We start from the raw sequence: 17,287 nt of genomic DNA, 5'->3' as shown, positions 1-17,287 counted from the left end.
GGCGGTATAAGGGAGTCACGTGGCGAGCAAGCATGCTTTCCGGTTCCGGCGGGCGACGGCCCCGTGAGCAGCGATGCAGGCGGGGGCGCCTCGCCCGGGCCTGGCGCCGGCTGGGGCGCCGGCGATGAAGAAGAAGAAAAAAAACCCGACGAAAATAAAGAAAACGAATAAAAGAGTGAAGCAGATCCAGCCGCGCGCGGAGGCGGCGGCGGCGGCGGCTGAGCGGGCGGCGGCGGCGGCAGAAGAGCAGGCGGTGGAGGAGGCGGCTCGCCGCGCCCGGCACTTGAAGGCGCTCTCCCGTACAGCGGGCGCCGAGCGGGAGCTGGAGGAGCTGGTGTTCGGTGACAGTGTCAACGTGGAGGAGGACGAGCTGCTGCAGCGCCTGGCCGGCCCCGGGCGGGTAGGGCTCGGGGCCCGGCGGGCAGGGCTCGGGGCCCGGCGGGCGGCTCCTGCCCCACGGCCTTTCCTGGGGCCTGGGCCCTGCCTGAGGGGAGTGCGGGGAGGCGGCGCTTTCTGCGGTCCCGAGCAGGGGCTGGTGCTTGCTTCGGCTTCTTGCCCCGTCTGTCTCCCGCCGCCGTGTCTGTCATCTCCCTCCACCAATCTGTGGCTGGGCTAAAATGGCCTGTTCGGTTGTTTTCAGCTTAATGCTGCAGAAAGGAAAAGTCTCCAGAAAGACTCCAGTGATTCAGAAGTAGAAAATGAAGCAAAAGGTAAATTGCTGTCTAAAAAGCCAGCCTGGGTGGATGAAGATGATGAAGCTGAGGAAAAGTAAGTTCAAGCTTGCAGGTAGGAATCACGTGGCACACTTAAAGAGTGACTGTAAGTGGCTTCAGTCTGAATGATCTTCACGTTCTGTGTGTTTTTTCCTTCTAGTGTTGATATGACCCATAGGTATAGGAAAGATTTCATGAAAAGTGACACTGAGAAGATACTTACTAAGAAAAAGCTAAAAAGAAGACTCGAAGAACAGTGAGTTTGATTAATGTTTTTGTGGCTAATGATGACATAAGATACATTTACGTGACATTCAAAGTCAACTTTGCTCTTTACCCACTATATTCACGTGGCCTGTTTAAAGGCAGTGCTTCCTATAGTATTTGCAGTATTTTTAAATGCCAGATAATACTAAGAATAGTAAATAAAATGTGCGTTAGTATTGTCTAGACTAATTTGTTTAATACTTGTTTTAGTAGAGGTGTACAAACTAATTTGTCTTCTAGGGAGTTATACCAGAATTTTTTTATAGTGACACATTGCTTTGTACATAGGATGATGGAAGATGCTAACTTAGCATGGTATATAAGAATGAGCTTAAATGTGAATATAGTCGGACAGCAAAGCAGAACTTTATAGATGTGTTTGGGTTGTCTTGTATTGCTCCAAAGAAACAGTGTTTTAATGTTTGGTATCAATTTTGCTTTAGCTTCACATTCAGGAAGTCAGCAAAACATAGAAAGCTGAGTGAAATTTTAAAAAACTTGGTAGCGTTCAAAGTGCAAGTAATCTTGCAAAATTGTGACTGTACGTCTTGTAAGTACTTAATACATAGAAGGAAATTACTTTCTCAAAAAAGCTGGTTTTTTTAATCCTCTTCCCCCCTCACTCTTCTCTTGCTAGGTTTCAGCGAGCCATGGGAGGAGTTCCTGCCTGGGCTGATTTAGAAAACAGGAAGAAATCCAAAAGGACTGCAAGTGATAGTAACTAAATCCATTACTATTCTAATAAGCATTTGTGTTAACCTGTTCAGCTTCTTAGAAAATAATTATTTTTGATGTTTTCTCAGTTTCGGTAGTGTGATAATATGCTGGATAAGTCAGCTTTATTCCTTTCTTCCTTCAGTGTGCTTTGATTTAATTTGTTTCTGTAAGGAATTTGTAGGTTTTGATGTGGGAGTGCTTTTGGAATTAGCCTTTTCAATGTGCTTTGTCTTAATTAGGTGACAGTGATGAAGATGATGATCTGCTGTGCAGGACTGGTAATTTCATATCAAACTCAGAGTCCCTGCCAAGAGGTATTTTGAAGGTAAAGGCAAGCCTATCTTTCTACCTCAGTTTGACCCATATGCACACTTTGACTTCTTTGTTGCTATTTGGGCAGTAAAATTAGTGATCATATTAATTCTTCTTTGTTTCTGTAACTGGAAACTCTAAAGAGTAAACAGTTGGACAAATTGGATAGTTCACATCATGAAAGCATGAAACAATAAATTGAGATGTATTGTTTGACATAATTATTATTTTATAAGACTTTAAAGTAGCATCTTGTAGTAGGATTTTAATTTCTGCATAGAAAGGATGGAATTCTCCCACAACTTTGAGGCTACTGAAATCGTCTTTGACAAGTGACGGCTTTAAATGAGTGTTTTTTACACTGTCTCTTCTACAGCTATTTCAGATGAGTTGGAATGCAACTACTTTTACATAAACTGTTAATTTCAAAGTCAGTAGAAAGGCTAGCTAGTTTATCTTATGTCTACACTGCTGCATTGAAGCAACTTACTGAACTTACTGTATGTTATGCTTATGTCATGCTGTTTAAAAGTTCATCATAGGGTTTGAGATCTTGCTCTTGTAGAATAAAGAGCAATTAAATTGGCTGTTCATCAGTGTAAGCAAAAATGTTTTGGTTTTTTTGTTGTTGTATTTTTTTTTTAAACTGCTTGATCTTTGTTCTAGATGAGGACCTGCTTGCCTGCTAATCAGGAACGTTTTGCTAATGGAAAACTGGCAACTGTGCAGTTTCACCCGTCTGCTCAAGTAGTCATGACTGCTGGACATGATCGATCTGTGTCACTCTTTCAGGTGAAGAATTTCAATCTATGCTATGTAAATGGCCACTAATACAGAATCTTTTTTTTTTGTAAGTATGCCTGAAATAGCCTGGAATGATAGACTTTCTTTTCTTTCTTCCTGTGATGGTGTGCTCACAGGGGTTGTAATGTCTGTGGTTACAGTGGAATTTGCTTGGTTGAAAGCATCTTGTTGGAAGAAATTTCTATCTGTCATTTCATACCAACCACTTACAGAGTATAGGCAAACTTAGTTGTATGAGAATGTTTAGTTGAAGATTTGTTTTTAAAAATATTTGGTTTTAAGTTTTGCAGTGATGAGGACTAATGAGATTTTTCTTTTTCTTAAGTTGTTTGTAAAACCTGTAGTGTGGGGAGCAGTCCACTTTCATTTAAACCTGTAATATTGCTGTGAAATCATTTTGGGGGTGGAGAGACTGTACTGCAGCAGGAAACTACTCATTCTGGGATGCTCCTGCCCTGCTCCTCTGAAAACTAAAGATCATAACTCTATTTAGGAACTTTCAACATGGCCCAGTATCAATGTAATGGTCAGACACAAGTCGAATTTGACACTCCTACAGGGCTGTGGGAAACAACAATGCGGAAGCAAATGTTCCTGTTTAGAAAAGCATGATTTTCTAAAGGAAAATCACAATAGAAGTGATTATTTGAACAAAGCATGGGCAAGACAGGGAAGGGTAGGAGGTGTGAGGTATATCCAGGAAGGCTGGGAGTGCCTGATACATAGGGTGAGGAGCCAAGAGCCAGGTTATTTGTAGATTGAGATGAGAGGAAGAGATTAATGCTTCGAATTGGTGTACCTCTTACTGTTTAAGCCTCTTGTACTGGCTAGTTGATATGAATTTTCTATGTAAAAGTATTTGGTATGTTCCTTAATATGATAATCTGTTTTTTTTGAAGGTTGATGGTATAAGGAATCCAAGAATACAGAGCATCTATTTAGAGAGTTTTCCAATTTATAAGGCTTGTTTCAGTGTTGATGGAGAACAAGTTATAGCCACTGGTACTCACCATAAAATGTTCTTTGTGTATGACATGATGAGTGGAAGTATTATTCCTATACAGAAAGTAAGAGGTACGTTTTATAGTGCTGTAAGTGTCTGGGCATAGTTGAAGCTGTCCCAAATAGAGATGGCATATGAATTTGCTTTAAAAGGAAGTGCAGTGAATTGTTGGAGGTCATATTTTTAACTTGTCTTCAGGGATCTTTACTTGGGTACCTTTAGCTTTAGTTTGTCTCGGATATTAAAAGTTAATTGTCACAGATAAACAATGTTGAGTTACAGCTTTACTGTGACTGTATTACAGAAATGAAAAGCTGAAATGGAGTCAAGTCTTATTCATCATACCTCTGAATGTTGAGGAAAAGGAATAAATTATGCCAATTTGAAGTTCTGAATCTCTTTTTAAAGGTGTGGAGGAAAGATTTCTCAGAAGTTTCGAAGTCTCTCCAGATGGATCATTTATGCTTCTAACTGGAACTTCAGGTTACCTTCACTTGTTGTCAATGAAGGTAGCTTCTCTTCATTATTCATGTAGCTTTAGTTTCTTGGTACCTTTTTCCTTTTGAATCTGTTTATATTTAATCTGAAAAGCAATCTAGCTTTCAGTTGAAACGAAGGTACGACGCATACTATGACAGCCTTTAAAAATGAGCTGCTGAATCAACTAACTGTAGCTTTAGAAAATTATTTTGGGGTGTCTGAGAATTTTTTTCTGACTATGCACTTCTCTTTGGGACTGGTGGAGCTAAGGCCAGAGTTTCATGGGTTTTTAAGCTGTCACTGGAAAAAGTTGTATGTCAATGTTGTATTTTGGCCGATTGCATAAACACTGTACTGGCAAAAGGAATGGCGTCAGCATGGAAACAGGCATCTGAGGGTGGAGGAAATACAGGACTGCTTTTTTGGGAATAGCACTAGTGCATGCTGGTGTACCATGTTCATGACTCATGCGGTCTACTGTGATTCATAATGTATATAGAATTTTTTCAGTTAAAATCTTAAAATGCCATATGATGGCAGCTGGATTTGTTTTAAACTTTTACTAGGAAAAACACTTTAAAAAGAAAGTTCATTTCCATTATATAACGAAGACCCTTCAGTGAGGGAGTAAATGAGTTTTTTTGAACTAGCTGTAGTTGTGCAACAATAAATTGATCATGGACTCGTGAGCATCGGCTTGTGCTCTGATCTGTAAGCACTGAAAATGTTGATGCTGTTCTTTTAATGTCAGTGTAGCTAACAGAAGGTTTTTGTGAGACGGAGTATGGAAACAACTTTCCTACAGATTTTTGGCAGAATCATTGTTGCCATTGTTGTTCTTCATCCTATAGACAAAGGAACTGATTAGCACTATGAAGGTAAATGGAAGATGCACTGCTTCTGCTTTCACTCCAGACAGCAGTAAAATATATAGCTATTCAAGTAAGTACTCTCTAACAGCACTAATCATAATTCCATTTAAATTGTGTATGTTTTTCTAAGTCATTTATTGTTTTACAAAGATAATTAAAAGACTTTATACCAGTATCTGGCCTAAAAAATACAACCAAGTGATCAATTATTAAAGAATGGAGTTAACCATTTCAGTATGCCCTTTTTTTTTTTAAATACCCTATATTTGATAGTTGCAAATGAGCTAATAGTTGTCATCTAATGAAATTTATTTTAACAAAATAGACAAACTAATGTGTTCTGTATATATGTTTTCTATAATTTTCTAATTTATTCTGCAACCAGAGGAAGGCGAAGTGTTCATTTGGGATGTGAGAAGCAGAAAGTGTCTACATAAATTTGAAGATGAAGGTTCATTGGAAGGAAAGTGCATCGCTGTTTCAAAAAATAACCAGTATGTGGCATGTGGGTAAGTAGTGACTTGGATTTGACAACTTCTTTCTATCTCATTTTGAAGCTCTTCAGTAAACTTATTGGTGGCTGGTGAGAGTGTAGGAACATGGAATAAGTTTGGTTTTAATGAAGTTAGAGTAGAGGTGAATAGAGGAATATTGCTTGTTTTATGATAATAATTTAGTGTTCCATGTATATCTAAAATACCATAACACACCAGTATCACTCCTAATGTATTACTGTTGCCGTGTGTGGGTTTAGCAGTTAATTTTGAAATCATACTGACTGAAATCATAAATTCTGTAGTACAAATGTCAGTTCAGGGTCTTCCCCCTTTTCTAGTTCTTTTTCCTATACTCCTGATTTGGCTCCTGCAAGATAGCATGTTAACATTTGAAGAGGTGCCTCAACTCAAAGCCACAAGCTTGAAAGCGTTTCTCCAAGTATGCTTACTGAGATGCAACTTCAGCTAGCATATCAATTCTTTTAAATGAGACTAGCAAATACTTAAATACAGTATGCATTTTCGTAGCCCACTGTAGAAGAGGATTTTTAAGTGGACTTACTCTACAAGGTATAGAAAACAATCAAAAAGCTTGAAACTATTTCAGAATCTTTTGATACTAAGCTCTCATTGCTTTGAATTCCTTCTGTGTAAGAGATGGGCTTATCAAGGCTCTCCACAGTTAAGTGTGTCTATATATAAATAAATAAAAACACCCAAACAAACCAAACCCCTCTACTAAATACTGTTATAAACTCCAAAGCAAAATCAAGCTCCAAACAAAATATCATTACAAACTCCAGTAACTAATTGGAAATTACATTTTTAGTTGAATGGTGGCTACAGATAACAAGCTAATATGTACTGTAAAGGTTACTTCTTGGTATAGTCTTTGTTAATTTCTCCTTTTAGTTCAGCTTCTGGAGTTGTAAATTTATATACTACTGATGTCTGTCTCAAAGAAAACCGTCCTAAACCAGTTAAAGCCATAATGAACCTAGTTACATCTGCTACATGTGTGACCTTCAATCCCACCACGGAAATTTTGGCAGTGGCTTCCCGTGAAACTGATGAGGCTGTTAAATTGGTATGTTCAGCTTCTTTAGTACAAGCTTTTTTGCATCTTGATCAAAAATGTTCCTGTGACATAGTAAAACTGATACTGAGCGGATATGTATACTGCAAAACTTGCTAGACCGAGCAGATCAGGACATGTACAAGATACTGTACATTTATAAGGAAATAATTTTTTTCTTCAGGGAAGTTGTTCTGAAAATAACATCTTATGGTCTAGTTTACCTTTTGTTTTTCCCTTTTAAAAATGCCCTTATTTTAGTGCTGTAAATATAACAGCAACAAATGTGAATTTTCAGCAGCTGTTAACTGTAATGGTCTTACTATGTGGTATTTTTCCTAGCTCCTTCAAAATTTTGCCAGTGTTGTCAGAATTCTGGCCAACAGTGGAACTATTGAATTAATCTGAGGGATTGGAAGCCTATTTTTACTGCTTAGATGTAATTACTTGAAAACAAATGAGTTGCTATAACTGGCTTTGTAGTGTGTTCATTGAACCTTTTCTCTGGTAGACCTCTATATATAGAGTGGTGTAGGATAGGAATATAACTGAACATTTGAACTTAACATTGACCTTCAATTTTAAATTTGTACTTTAATTTGAATTTTAGTGGCTTTTTCCTAATTGTTATAACTAATGACCTATCTCTTAATAGGTACACATTCCTTCATATACTGTATTCTCAAACTTCCCAGTGTTCAGAAGAAAACAGATTTATCTTGCTCAATCTATGGACTTTTCTCCCAGAAGTGGTTTTTTCTCTGTAGCAAATAACAAAGGCAAAGCTTTGTTATTTAGGTATGTACTAAATTAGGTTTGTTAATCGCAGATAACATGTTTATATTCTGTAAGATGGGGCAGATGACTGGTAAATGATAAGGTTTGACTTTGTGATCTGAACTTCACCTGATGACTTGAGTGCAGAGCTGGCTTTCTCTTCTGGAGAATGAGCCTTGTTTATTGTCTGATTATAAAATATACATTGCTGCAGACATTCCTGTCAAAACTGTCATTGTCCTTTTCTGAAATAACTAGGATGTAAAAAGCTAGATACTGGATGCTCTCCCCATTAAAAAAAATAGTTCAGAGGATTGAAATAAGATCTGTGCTTCAGTGTTAATGTCTGTATCTGGCATGGGTTTGTTCTAGTTGTAAAGGCAGAGTGAATAGCACCTCTGGAGAGAGGGTGACTGAATACTGGCACAGGTTGCTCAGAGAGGTTGTGGAGACTCCATCCTTGGAGATACTCAAAAGCCATCTGGACATGGTCCAGGGCAGCTGTCTCTGGGTGGCCCTGCTTTGAGCAGGGGGGGTTGGACCAGATGACCCAGAGGTCCCTTCCAGCCTCAACCGTTCTGTGATCCTGCGATTACTGCTCAGGCTCAGGGAGGTTTGAAGGCTTGCTGCAAATGCTGGATAGTGCATGTGGCAAGACTGCATAGTTTATTGTGAGGAAATTGCCAGCTTACAATTAGATTCTAAAATCCTAGTTTTAATGCGGAACTCGAACTCAGTGGTTGATGTCTGACTATCATAAGCTTAACTTTAGCCTTTTTGTGAGAAGGGAGAGGTGGTGTGGTTTTTTCTGCTGCTGTGGTCAGGGGTAAGGAGTGGTAATAACTCAGAGCAGGAATATTTCTTTTTTTAAACTAGGTGACTTTATGTGATGCTTGAAACACTTTGTATTTTTAATGTGAGATTTTAATGATTTATGAAATCTGACAGGGAGAATTTACGAAAAGACTCCCAAGCAAGTCTGTAAAAATGTGGATTAAATCTTGTGATTTGTCCTTTATTTTAATTTGATCCGCATATTATAATGACACTTCAAGTAAATCTAGCATGTGGATGATGGCTATCTTTTGCTACACGTGTTTCAGATTAGCTAAGAATACCCAAAGTGACACTACTGAGTAGTTGTTGCTGCTTTGTGGTGTTCACTCAACAGGTTACTGAAAAGTTTTAAATCTGTCTCAACTTTTTTTCTTCAGGCTGAAACATTATTCAGATTTTTAAAAGAAGATACAGGAGAAAATGGACCAGTAACTGAGGTAAAAGTAGCACTAGAACTGTTGACAACATTGTCTTGAGGAACCTCATTTTCATTTTGCTACCTCCACCTCTTTATAGATGGCAACAAGTTTTTAATACTTTGTAGTCTGAAACTGTTCTGTCTGGATCACTCATGTAGTAGGCTCCACGTGATGGGCAAGATTCAGGCTTGTCTTGTCAATCTAAGCTTTTCTAATAATACTCTTACAGGGAGTTGGTAGTTCAACTAAACTTCTGCTCAGTCCTGTTGACAGCAGTTTTAAAAATCTGAATCTATTTAAATCAAACTCATAGGCAGTGTTGTTAAAAACAGCTGTAGGCTGGCAGATACTTGGCTTGATCCTGTTAGGAAGTCATGTAAGTGAGCTCACATGAGTCTGCATAATTTCAAATTTAGATTACATAAATTACTGAAGTTTGAAGTATAGCTTGTGTGCAGATACGATTTTATTGTATACTTTAACCTCTTCTTCGGAAACTGGAAAGACCTGTAGCCTTGATAGTAATACAGTAGTTCTGTTTGACCCAAAATGTGTTAATGATTGGAAGCTAAACTCGTTCAGACTGGAAGCAGGTAAGTCTTCTGCATGTTAAGCTTGTATAAAATTTTTTGATGGCTAAACGTTTGGAAGATACTAACAAAATTCTCTGTACTGATCTTTCCCCAGGTGTTGTAACCTGCAGATGTTGATGATGACAGAATCAAACAAGTTTTTTTATTTTATGTGGAAGTTCAAAAATACTAATATAACATCTGTGTTTTTTGAATGTTGTTCCTTAATAAATGTACCTGATAAGTTTCCAGGCAAGTTGTTTCAACTTTTTCCAATGTTTTGTGTAAGTTAATGACTAAGTAGACTTTAATGGTTGGCATTCAAGCTAATGTCTTCAAGAAATGCCTAAATGTCTTTAGTTATTATGAGCATATGAAGTATTCCAATGCAGAAAACACTAGTTTTGTGTAAACTGTCACCTCTGCTCCATGCATTTAGCTCGAGCTTTTCTATCAGCCAGGTTCATTTGAGGCTGGGTTGGAAACAGCATTTTGCTGACTGGAGGAGCAAATTAACCTGAAACCCTGTTGATGCAGGCATTGTCGTTCAGCCCAACTTAATGGGCCAGTTATAGCTTAAAGATAGCTGAAACCAAGAAGTGAGAAACACCACCCTCAGTGGTGCTTACTGCCTCCTACGTGTCACAAAAAGAACTGTATGTAATGTGGTTTTAATTCTTAAGGAAGACCCCATTCTTATTTTTCTGTGAAAGCAAAGCATCCTGAGTATCACTTCATACTTGATTTTTAAATCAGTTGTGAAATTCTGATACCATTAGGGTCACCTAGCAAGGACTGCTTCACAGCTGTTGTTGCTGGTTTGTCATCTGATACCAAATATTGCACCTCTGATCACTTTGTTCCTGAAGTGGCCACCTCTTTCTTTTTAAATACATGAACAAAAAGTTGACTAGGAATCTGCTACAATAAAAACCCTGCTTTGAGAATAAATTGTGACTAACATGTCTGTCCACTTCACATGGGGGAGCTTTTTGGGCAGTAACATCAAGAGCCAAGGTGTGCCAGTAACAAGTAGTGAAGTCATTAAGCCTTCAGTGAAAGTGGCATTACAAAAAAGGTACTCTGAGTATGAGAAAAAGCTAATTCTAGAACCCTGTCAAAAATTTTAAATACATGAGCCTATTGTTAAATTCTTGTCATACTGTTTTAAAAAACAGAATATTGTGTTTTCTGATGTAGTGGAGTTTTAAAATGGCTTTGCCAGTGATTCATTGTAAGATGAGAACTTGATTTCACAAATCGGAGGAAAAAGCAGAATATGCTCTGGAGGTGTTAAATTGGCTACAGTGTTTAACCTTATTGCAGTGCTAAACATAAACTAAAGACCCTAGTATGGAAGAATAAAATGAAATCATAAGCACACTTTATTAAGATGCTTGCTGTTGGATTCTTCTGTTAAAAACGAATCTAGCTAGAATCTGGCTGGGACTGAGATTTTGTTGAATTTCAGAAATCTAGATGCTGAAACTGGTTTATGACTTCACTAGAGGGCAGCACTTCATCACTTATTTGGAGACTTGACTGCTTCATGTCACTGAACAGTTTGTCTTGTGATGGCAGTGCTGATGAGTGAGGTTTTGATTGTGGTTATTGACACAATTTGCCTTTTTTTAATCATCTCTGTATCTCACTGTTGGGGAGGTTTAAGTAGTGTGACTTCATCCACAAACTGTTAAATAATTTTAAATCAAAGACTTCTAAAAAGGTTTTAAAATACGTTGTCTTCTATGAAATCTCTCTGAAGTAGCTGTGAAGTATTTTAATACCATTTAATCCACTTGTCCAGAGACTGTGCCCCTCTTTGCACAGTATGTGCTTATCCACTTTACCCATTAAAAAAAAAAATCCCAAATCCAGTGATTGAAAGCCATATAGCAAGTCATTAGCAGATCTAGAATTAGAACTTGAGAATTAATGAGTTCCTGGACTTGTTTAGTTAGCATAAACACAACAGTTTCTGATCTTCCTTGCCCATCCTGCTGACTTCTGGTTGTAAGAGGTCCAGATTGAATGGAGCAGGAGAGTAAAGGGAAAAGGTGTCATAAGACATACTGGGACACTGTATGCTCTTGTAACACTGCAAGTGATTGCAAATAGTGGCAGGAAGGAAGGAAAGATTAAACATTTCTTTTTGCAAATTCTATGATGTAAGTTGCAAATACTAAGCTCTATACTGAGTTATGGGGAGCACTGCAGTACAAGAATGTTTAAGCTTTGTACTAAATACCTTAATTCTTGCTGTTGATTTTTGTCTTCTGGAAAGCATAACTTACTGCCCCATCCAATACAAAATAGGGAAGACTTTTGCCTTGAGAAATAACGAAAACCTCAAGGTGCTTGTTGCATTTCTTTATTGGTTTTGTGCAATGATACTTTCATGTACTAAACAGGTCTTAAAGGTCGGATTATATGAAGTATTGCAAGAAGTTGAAACTTACTAGTGTGTCCAGGGATATTTATTTGCAATGGGATGAATTACTGTTAAGTATACATACCACTGTACTCTCATTCTGAAAAACTCAGCTCTTTGTCAGTTTGCCATGTGTTAAGAGTACTTAAGCTTCTGACCTATTTAAAACCTCTTTGTGTTTAATTCCTTTTTTCCTAGCATGGCTTTTTTTCTGGCATTGCTAAGCTGAAGTTCTTTTAATGAATTATTTCTCTGCTTTTCCTCTCCTTCCATTCTCCTTGGCAAAATAAATTTTATTGATGTAGTCCATTAAATATTTATCACTGCAGCCTTTCCCCTTCAGGCTGTGATCTTGTCTGATTTTGCAAGCTAAAGAGAATTAGTCTGGTTAGTGCTTAAAAGGAAACCTCCAAGAAAAAAAAACCTGGCTAGATGTTAGAGTAACACTGGTTATTTAGAAGATTATTGAGTTTGCTACTAAGTCTGTCTGGAATCTGCTGTTTGACCCTGCTCCTGTTTGAGGGCTGTGTTTATGGTGCAGGTGGTTTAGCAAATTCTTAAAGGACTGAATGATTGTTTTCTCCTCTGTCTCATTCAATATCCAGGATTGCTGCTCTCAAAATTACTTGGAAAGTTGCGGTTCTATAAATCTCTTTCCATGTGGAACTGTTTCAACTGCTACATGATTTTTTCCAAATGCTTGCTGATTAGATTCTCCTCTTTGGATGTAGCACTGAACCCATCTAGTGGATGTGGTGGTCATAGCACACCTTGAAAAGCAGTTCGTTTCTTGCCTAAGGATGTTTCTCAAAGTATTTGAAGGCCTCTGGTGATTCTCTAAATCCCTTTTTTTGCTATAATTTGTAAGATCTAAGGGAAGGATACAGAGGTCTTCTGGAGGGTGTCTGAAATAAGTCTGTGCAGGATAAAATCCTCAGTTACTGCTGTCCAGTACCTCCAGGAGCCTAGCTGGTATCCAATACACCACGCCATCGCTTACTCTTGCACTGAATTCTGCTGTATTTATGCTGCATTTCCTTTTGGATAACTAGCAGCAGCAGTGTGCTGGGCACTTAATGGCACATTAGTGTCTGTCTTTGGCTTTCTTCTGTTGAAAACACGGAACAATTACTGTGTTTTCTGGAACAAAACATCTCTTGGGTTACTCAGATGTTTTTGTCCCATGTTTGTATCACAGTGAGATGGCAATACAGTCTAACCCGTTTTGGGACACTTTCATTGAGGCAGTCTGCACCTGTGTATTTTCTTCCAGTGATTAAAACTCTGAAAGTTATACATCTTATTAAAATACTTTGAGACCCCTTAACCTCAATGAAATCTTGTAAGCTGATCAGACACTTTGAAATGGCTGCAATATGATTTGGTTTTCATAATAGATATTGCAAAATGTGCCCAAGATCTCAGTCTTCAGAGTGTTATATTTTGCACATAAGATTGCCTGCCATATGAGACTTCCATTTTGTGTGTGCAATATTGAATGTTTTATTATGCTTAAACAGATGGGAGGAAGAGTTGAAGCAGAGGGGAGTTTGGAAACGTGATGCAGGAGCCCTTACTTACAATTGCTACCCATTGCTATTCTTCTGCCTTGTCAGAAGATCAGGGATCTATTTATCATGAGTTTAGTATGTATTCTATTGTATTTTCAGTGAGCTTCTACTGAATTGGGGCTGACTTAAATTAAGCCTAGCAATATGTTTTTAACAGATTTACATGGCTAGGAACTGGGGGAGAGTTGAACTTCAATTTAGGATCTTTGAAGACACATCCATTTCATGAAGACTGAGTAACTTCTGTCTGCAAATTCTGATGCAGTATAGTGTTTAGCTAATGGTCTATCATGTGCTTAAACACAAAGTTTCTTTATTCCTCTTTAATCTTTGTTTTAGAAATCTGCATCCAAAGCTTACGTTACTGGAAGAGAAAAGGTGTTTTGAGTACTTGCGATTCAAAAAATAATTGTTCAAAAACTTACGTAGTCACTCAGAACCTCAGCACCCTGCTTATCATGAGATTGTTTCAGTTACTTGGTGAAAAACTGTTAGCCCTGATCTACTGGGGGGAATTGCATTAAGAATGAAATAATTAAGCCATGGGGTTTTTCTTCTGTAGCTTCTCTAATGAATGCATTGCAGCAGCAAGAGTTTGTTCTGAGTCTCGCTGTACTCCGCAGCTGCATTGTCCTTCCTTGGAGAATGTTGCCCTTCATTTGTACAAACATGTTACAGATGACTGCAATCACAGCCATGCTTATGTGTGCTCTAACAGACTTCAGTGGATCTGGGAGACCATGCAAACTACCTTTTTCTGCACACAGGGATTAGATTCTGGAGATACTAGCTCAATTTGTTGAAGAAGCAGTTTCTTCACAGGTTGGAAGATATGAGCTAGGTTACAGAAGAAAAAACTATGCCCCCTTTGCACAGATTCCTCATGTGAATTCTGCAGGGTATTGAATTTGTACTGCTAAGAGTTCTTCTTAGCAAAATACAAGTATCTGTTATACTGTGGGACAATTGTTACCACTCTGTCCTAGCTGCAGTATGCTTCAATAAGGCTAAGCTAGAGGGAAGATCACTATACTGTGAGATGAAGAGATTGTAGCTTGGAAATGAATGGAAAGGTCTTTGATAGTAGGAAATTCAAGGTTACATTTAATTGAGGAGACCCAAGAAGTGGTTGGGTAAATATAATAGAAAAATGAGGTGGGATTCATGAATAAGAGACAAATTTGTATAAGTTAATTTTGTATGTAACAAAGCCATTATTGCTTATAAAAAGATGTACGTCTATATTAACACAAACTAGTCTTTCATCTGCATAAATTTATCTACCAGAGTCAGGCCCCCAAGCTGCTTGTAATAACTACAGAGGAATTCATGGGCTGTCAGTTCTCAAACGACTTTGTGCTGGAGTATTTCAGCTGTGTGTTACACCACATACTGTGATGAGGCTATAAAGTGATCTGTATCAATTAATTACTGTAAAAGATTGAGTATTATGGACAGATACTTGGCCAAAATTGAGCAAATCTCCAATTAAAGTTTTCTTTCTTGAAAAAAGAACATTGTTTGACTGAACAATGCTGAATTTCTGTCCCTAAATTTGTCTTGACCTATTATAACTGGATGTAATGGCTTATTCTAGCGTTAATTGTGGAAAAGAATAGAGGCTGTACTTGGGATCCCTCAAGTGTGCAGATTTCAGTTACAGAAGAAGCCAAGATTGAATGCTGTTTCCAGTTGAGTGGAAAACTCTTGATTTGTGACTCTTATTCCTGGTTTAAGTGATGTCTGACATCAGTCCTGACAGCAAATGGCTTACCCTAAAGATACTGAGGAATTCAGTAATATACAGATTATAATGGGGTCAATCAAAAGTTTTAGATTTTGCATAGTTACACTTCCCAAATAGACCTATGTAACTTCAGGGTAAGTCTAAGCTGTGGGATATTTGAAAGCCTTTTTGAAATTCAGGGCTATAAACGATACTCTTTCCCATTGAAGGATGGGGATTACATGTGTCTGTCTTATAGCTTTTGGAGAAATGCTGCAGCCTCACACTTATCCCCTAGGAGTGTTGCGAAGCTGAATCCATGTTTCTAACGTTCCTCAAGGTGTTTGAATAAAGGGCATGATAGGCACAGACTAGCCAAGGTGCAGAAAAGAAACCAGTACTTTGCTTAAAACTCATCCTATTGTGCTTAACTTAACAGCAATTTGTACTTACTGTAGGTACCATGTCCACTTGATAGTCTTAAGGTGAAGGCACTGTGTAACTCAAAACAGTGTCCTGAAGCCCAGCATGGCTAAGTTATGGAAAAATGTTAATGTATTCTTTGATTGTAATCATCTGTACCTGCAGCCCTTTCAATTTGAAGATCCAGAAGGGCTTTATTAAGGCAAGGAATCATGCATAGTAAGTAATATTAGGCTCATCTCGTGGGTGGGAGAAAGAAATACAGAGGTGAAATGAATTACATGCTGAGTCAAAACTGGGAATTTCGGCTTAGTTTCCTGATTTCCTGTCACTTTTTTTTTTTTAAAACACTAGATCAGCTTGTCTCATTGAAAGCTATGCCTTGTTCTGTTCTTGCATGCAATGCCTGCTATTTCCTTTTTAACTGGCTTGCAGTTCTTGAATGATACTTAAGGTGTCTCATTCATTCTCCAATCTGTTCTCCTTCCCCAGATACTTAAAAGTGACTCTGCTGATGAATAGGGTATTTAGATTTTTGTGAAGAATACTAGTTCTGTGGGAACTGACATTCGTATCAGTATTTCTAACTAACCTGTCAGCTTTGGCAGGTTTCTGCAAAGATACTCACTTTACAAAAGTTCAGATTGTTGCAGAAAATTCAATCTTGCACAAAAACTTGTAGGTTCCTGTGGCTCTTGGATAGAGGCGAAGATGCAATCCAGCAATGTGGAAGGGAGGGGGGCTTGTGGAAAAAGTAGATGCAATAATGTTGGCTGTGGTCAGGGCTGTGTAAAAATAACTATAATAAACTTACATAAATATCCTCCTGTCTGCATGGCTAATAATGCCAGAGCTGCTTTTCCACTGTGAATTTTGTCTGAGATCCTAAACATTTTGTCACCATCTGTCTTCACTCTATATGAGAGACATTAAATAAAGCCTTTAAGAGAGATGGAATAAACCCCACCCCCAAATCCCTGAGAAAGTAAGTTTTTACACAAAGCCTGAAGGAGACTGCCTTTTATATTAGCTGTCCGGTTTCTTATCAATAAAGTGAATTCCAGTGATATTGGGGGTAGGTCTGATATTTAGGGGCTGTGACATTTAGCAGTAGAATGATGACCCAGCAGTTAGCAAAAAGTTTAGAAGAAACCATCTATGGGAACTTTAATCTGTGATGATTTCTACAGGCTGCATCGGTGCACTGCACAAGACTCAAATGCAAATTGAAAAAAGTGTTCAGTAATATGCAGTCAGCGTTGTATCTATTGCTGAAATAATTACTTAATGCTATTTTGCTTATCTGAACTCAGCATGTCTTGGTAAGCAAATGTCTCATTACAGTACGTACAGAATCCTGCAGTACATTTGGTAGACTCCTACCTCTAGCCAGAAAAAAGCTGACACACCCCTCTGGAAACTGCATTTTTGGGGCATACCTTTAAAATTAACAGCCATAGTAACTCACTGATTTGTTTGAATATATCCTCCAGCAAATCATGTCTTCACCTCAGTGCAATTAAAACAGTGGAACAGAACTTCACCTGAATGCGTTTAATGCTTTACTCCTGCTTTTGCCATATGCTGCTTTCTCCCAGAGGGAGAAAATCTGAGTACCGTATAAGATTTTCCAAATAGAATAATAAACGAGTGGGTGTTTGTTGAGCTCTGAAAGGATAGGAATCTCGAAGCTGGCTTAGCTGATTTGGTATTTTAGTTGCATAGAATAAATCCAACATTTTCAGGTGCGTTTTCAGCTCAGAAACCTGTGTGTGCTTATGCAAAACATTG

At 38.2% G+C, this 17,287-nt stretch overlaps 1 protein-coding gene across 1 annotated transcript; it reads left to right on the top strand.

Moving 5' to 3' along the window:
• Window positions 1-29: 29 nt before the first annotated feature.
• Window positions 30-9,592, top strand: UTP18 (UTP18 small subunit processome component). The gene is made up of 14 exons (XM_072881464.1): window positions 30-400; window positions 641-768; window positions 874-969; window positions 1,618-1,697; window positions 1,937-2,022; window positions 2,676-2,801; window positions 3,713-3,887; window positions 4,225-4,325; window positions 5,148-5,238; window positions 5,554-5,677; window positions 6,578-6,752; window positions 7,396-7,538; window positions 8,732-8,791; window positions 9,461-9,592. Exons 1-13 carry the CDS (start codon window positions 74-76, stop codon window positions 8,754-8,756), a joined length of 1,677 nt encoding a protein of 558 aa, XP_072737565.1. The 5' UTR covers window positions 30-73; the 3' UTR covers window positions 8,757-8,791; window positions 9,461-9,592.
• The last annotated feature ends 7,695 nt before the right edge of the window (window positions 9,593-17,287 follow it).

The sequence above is a fragment of the Ciconia boyciana genome, chromosome 16 (assembly GCF_034638445.1).
Source record: "Ciconia boyciana chromosome 16, ASM3463844v1, whole genome shotgun sequence".
Taxonomy (NCBI): domain Eukaryota; kingdom Metazoa; phylum Chordata; class Aves; order Ciconiiformes; family Ciconiidae; genus Ciconia; species Ciconia boyciana.
This window is presented reverse-complemented; position numbering and strand designations above follow the sequence as displayed.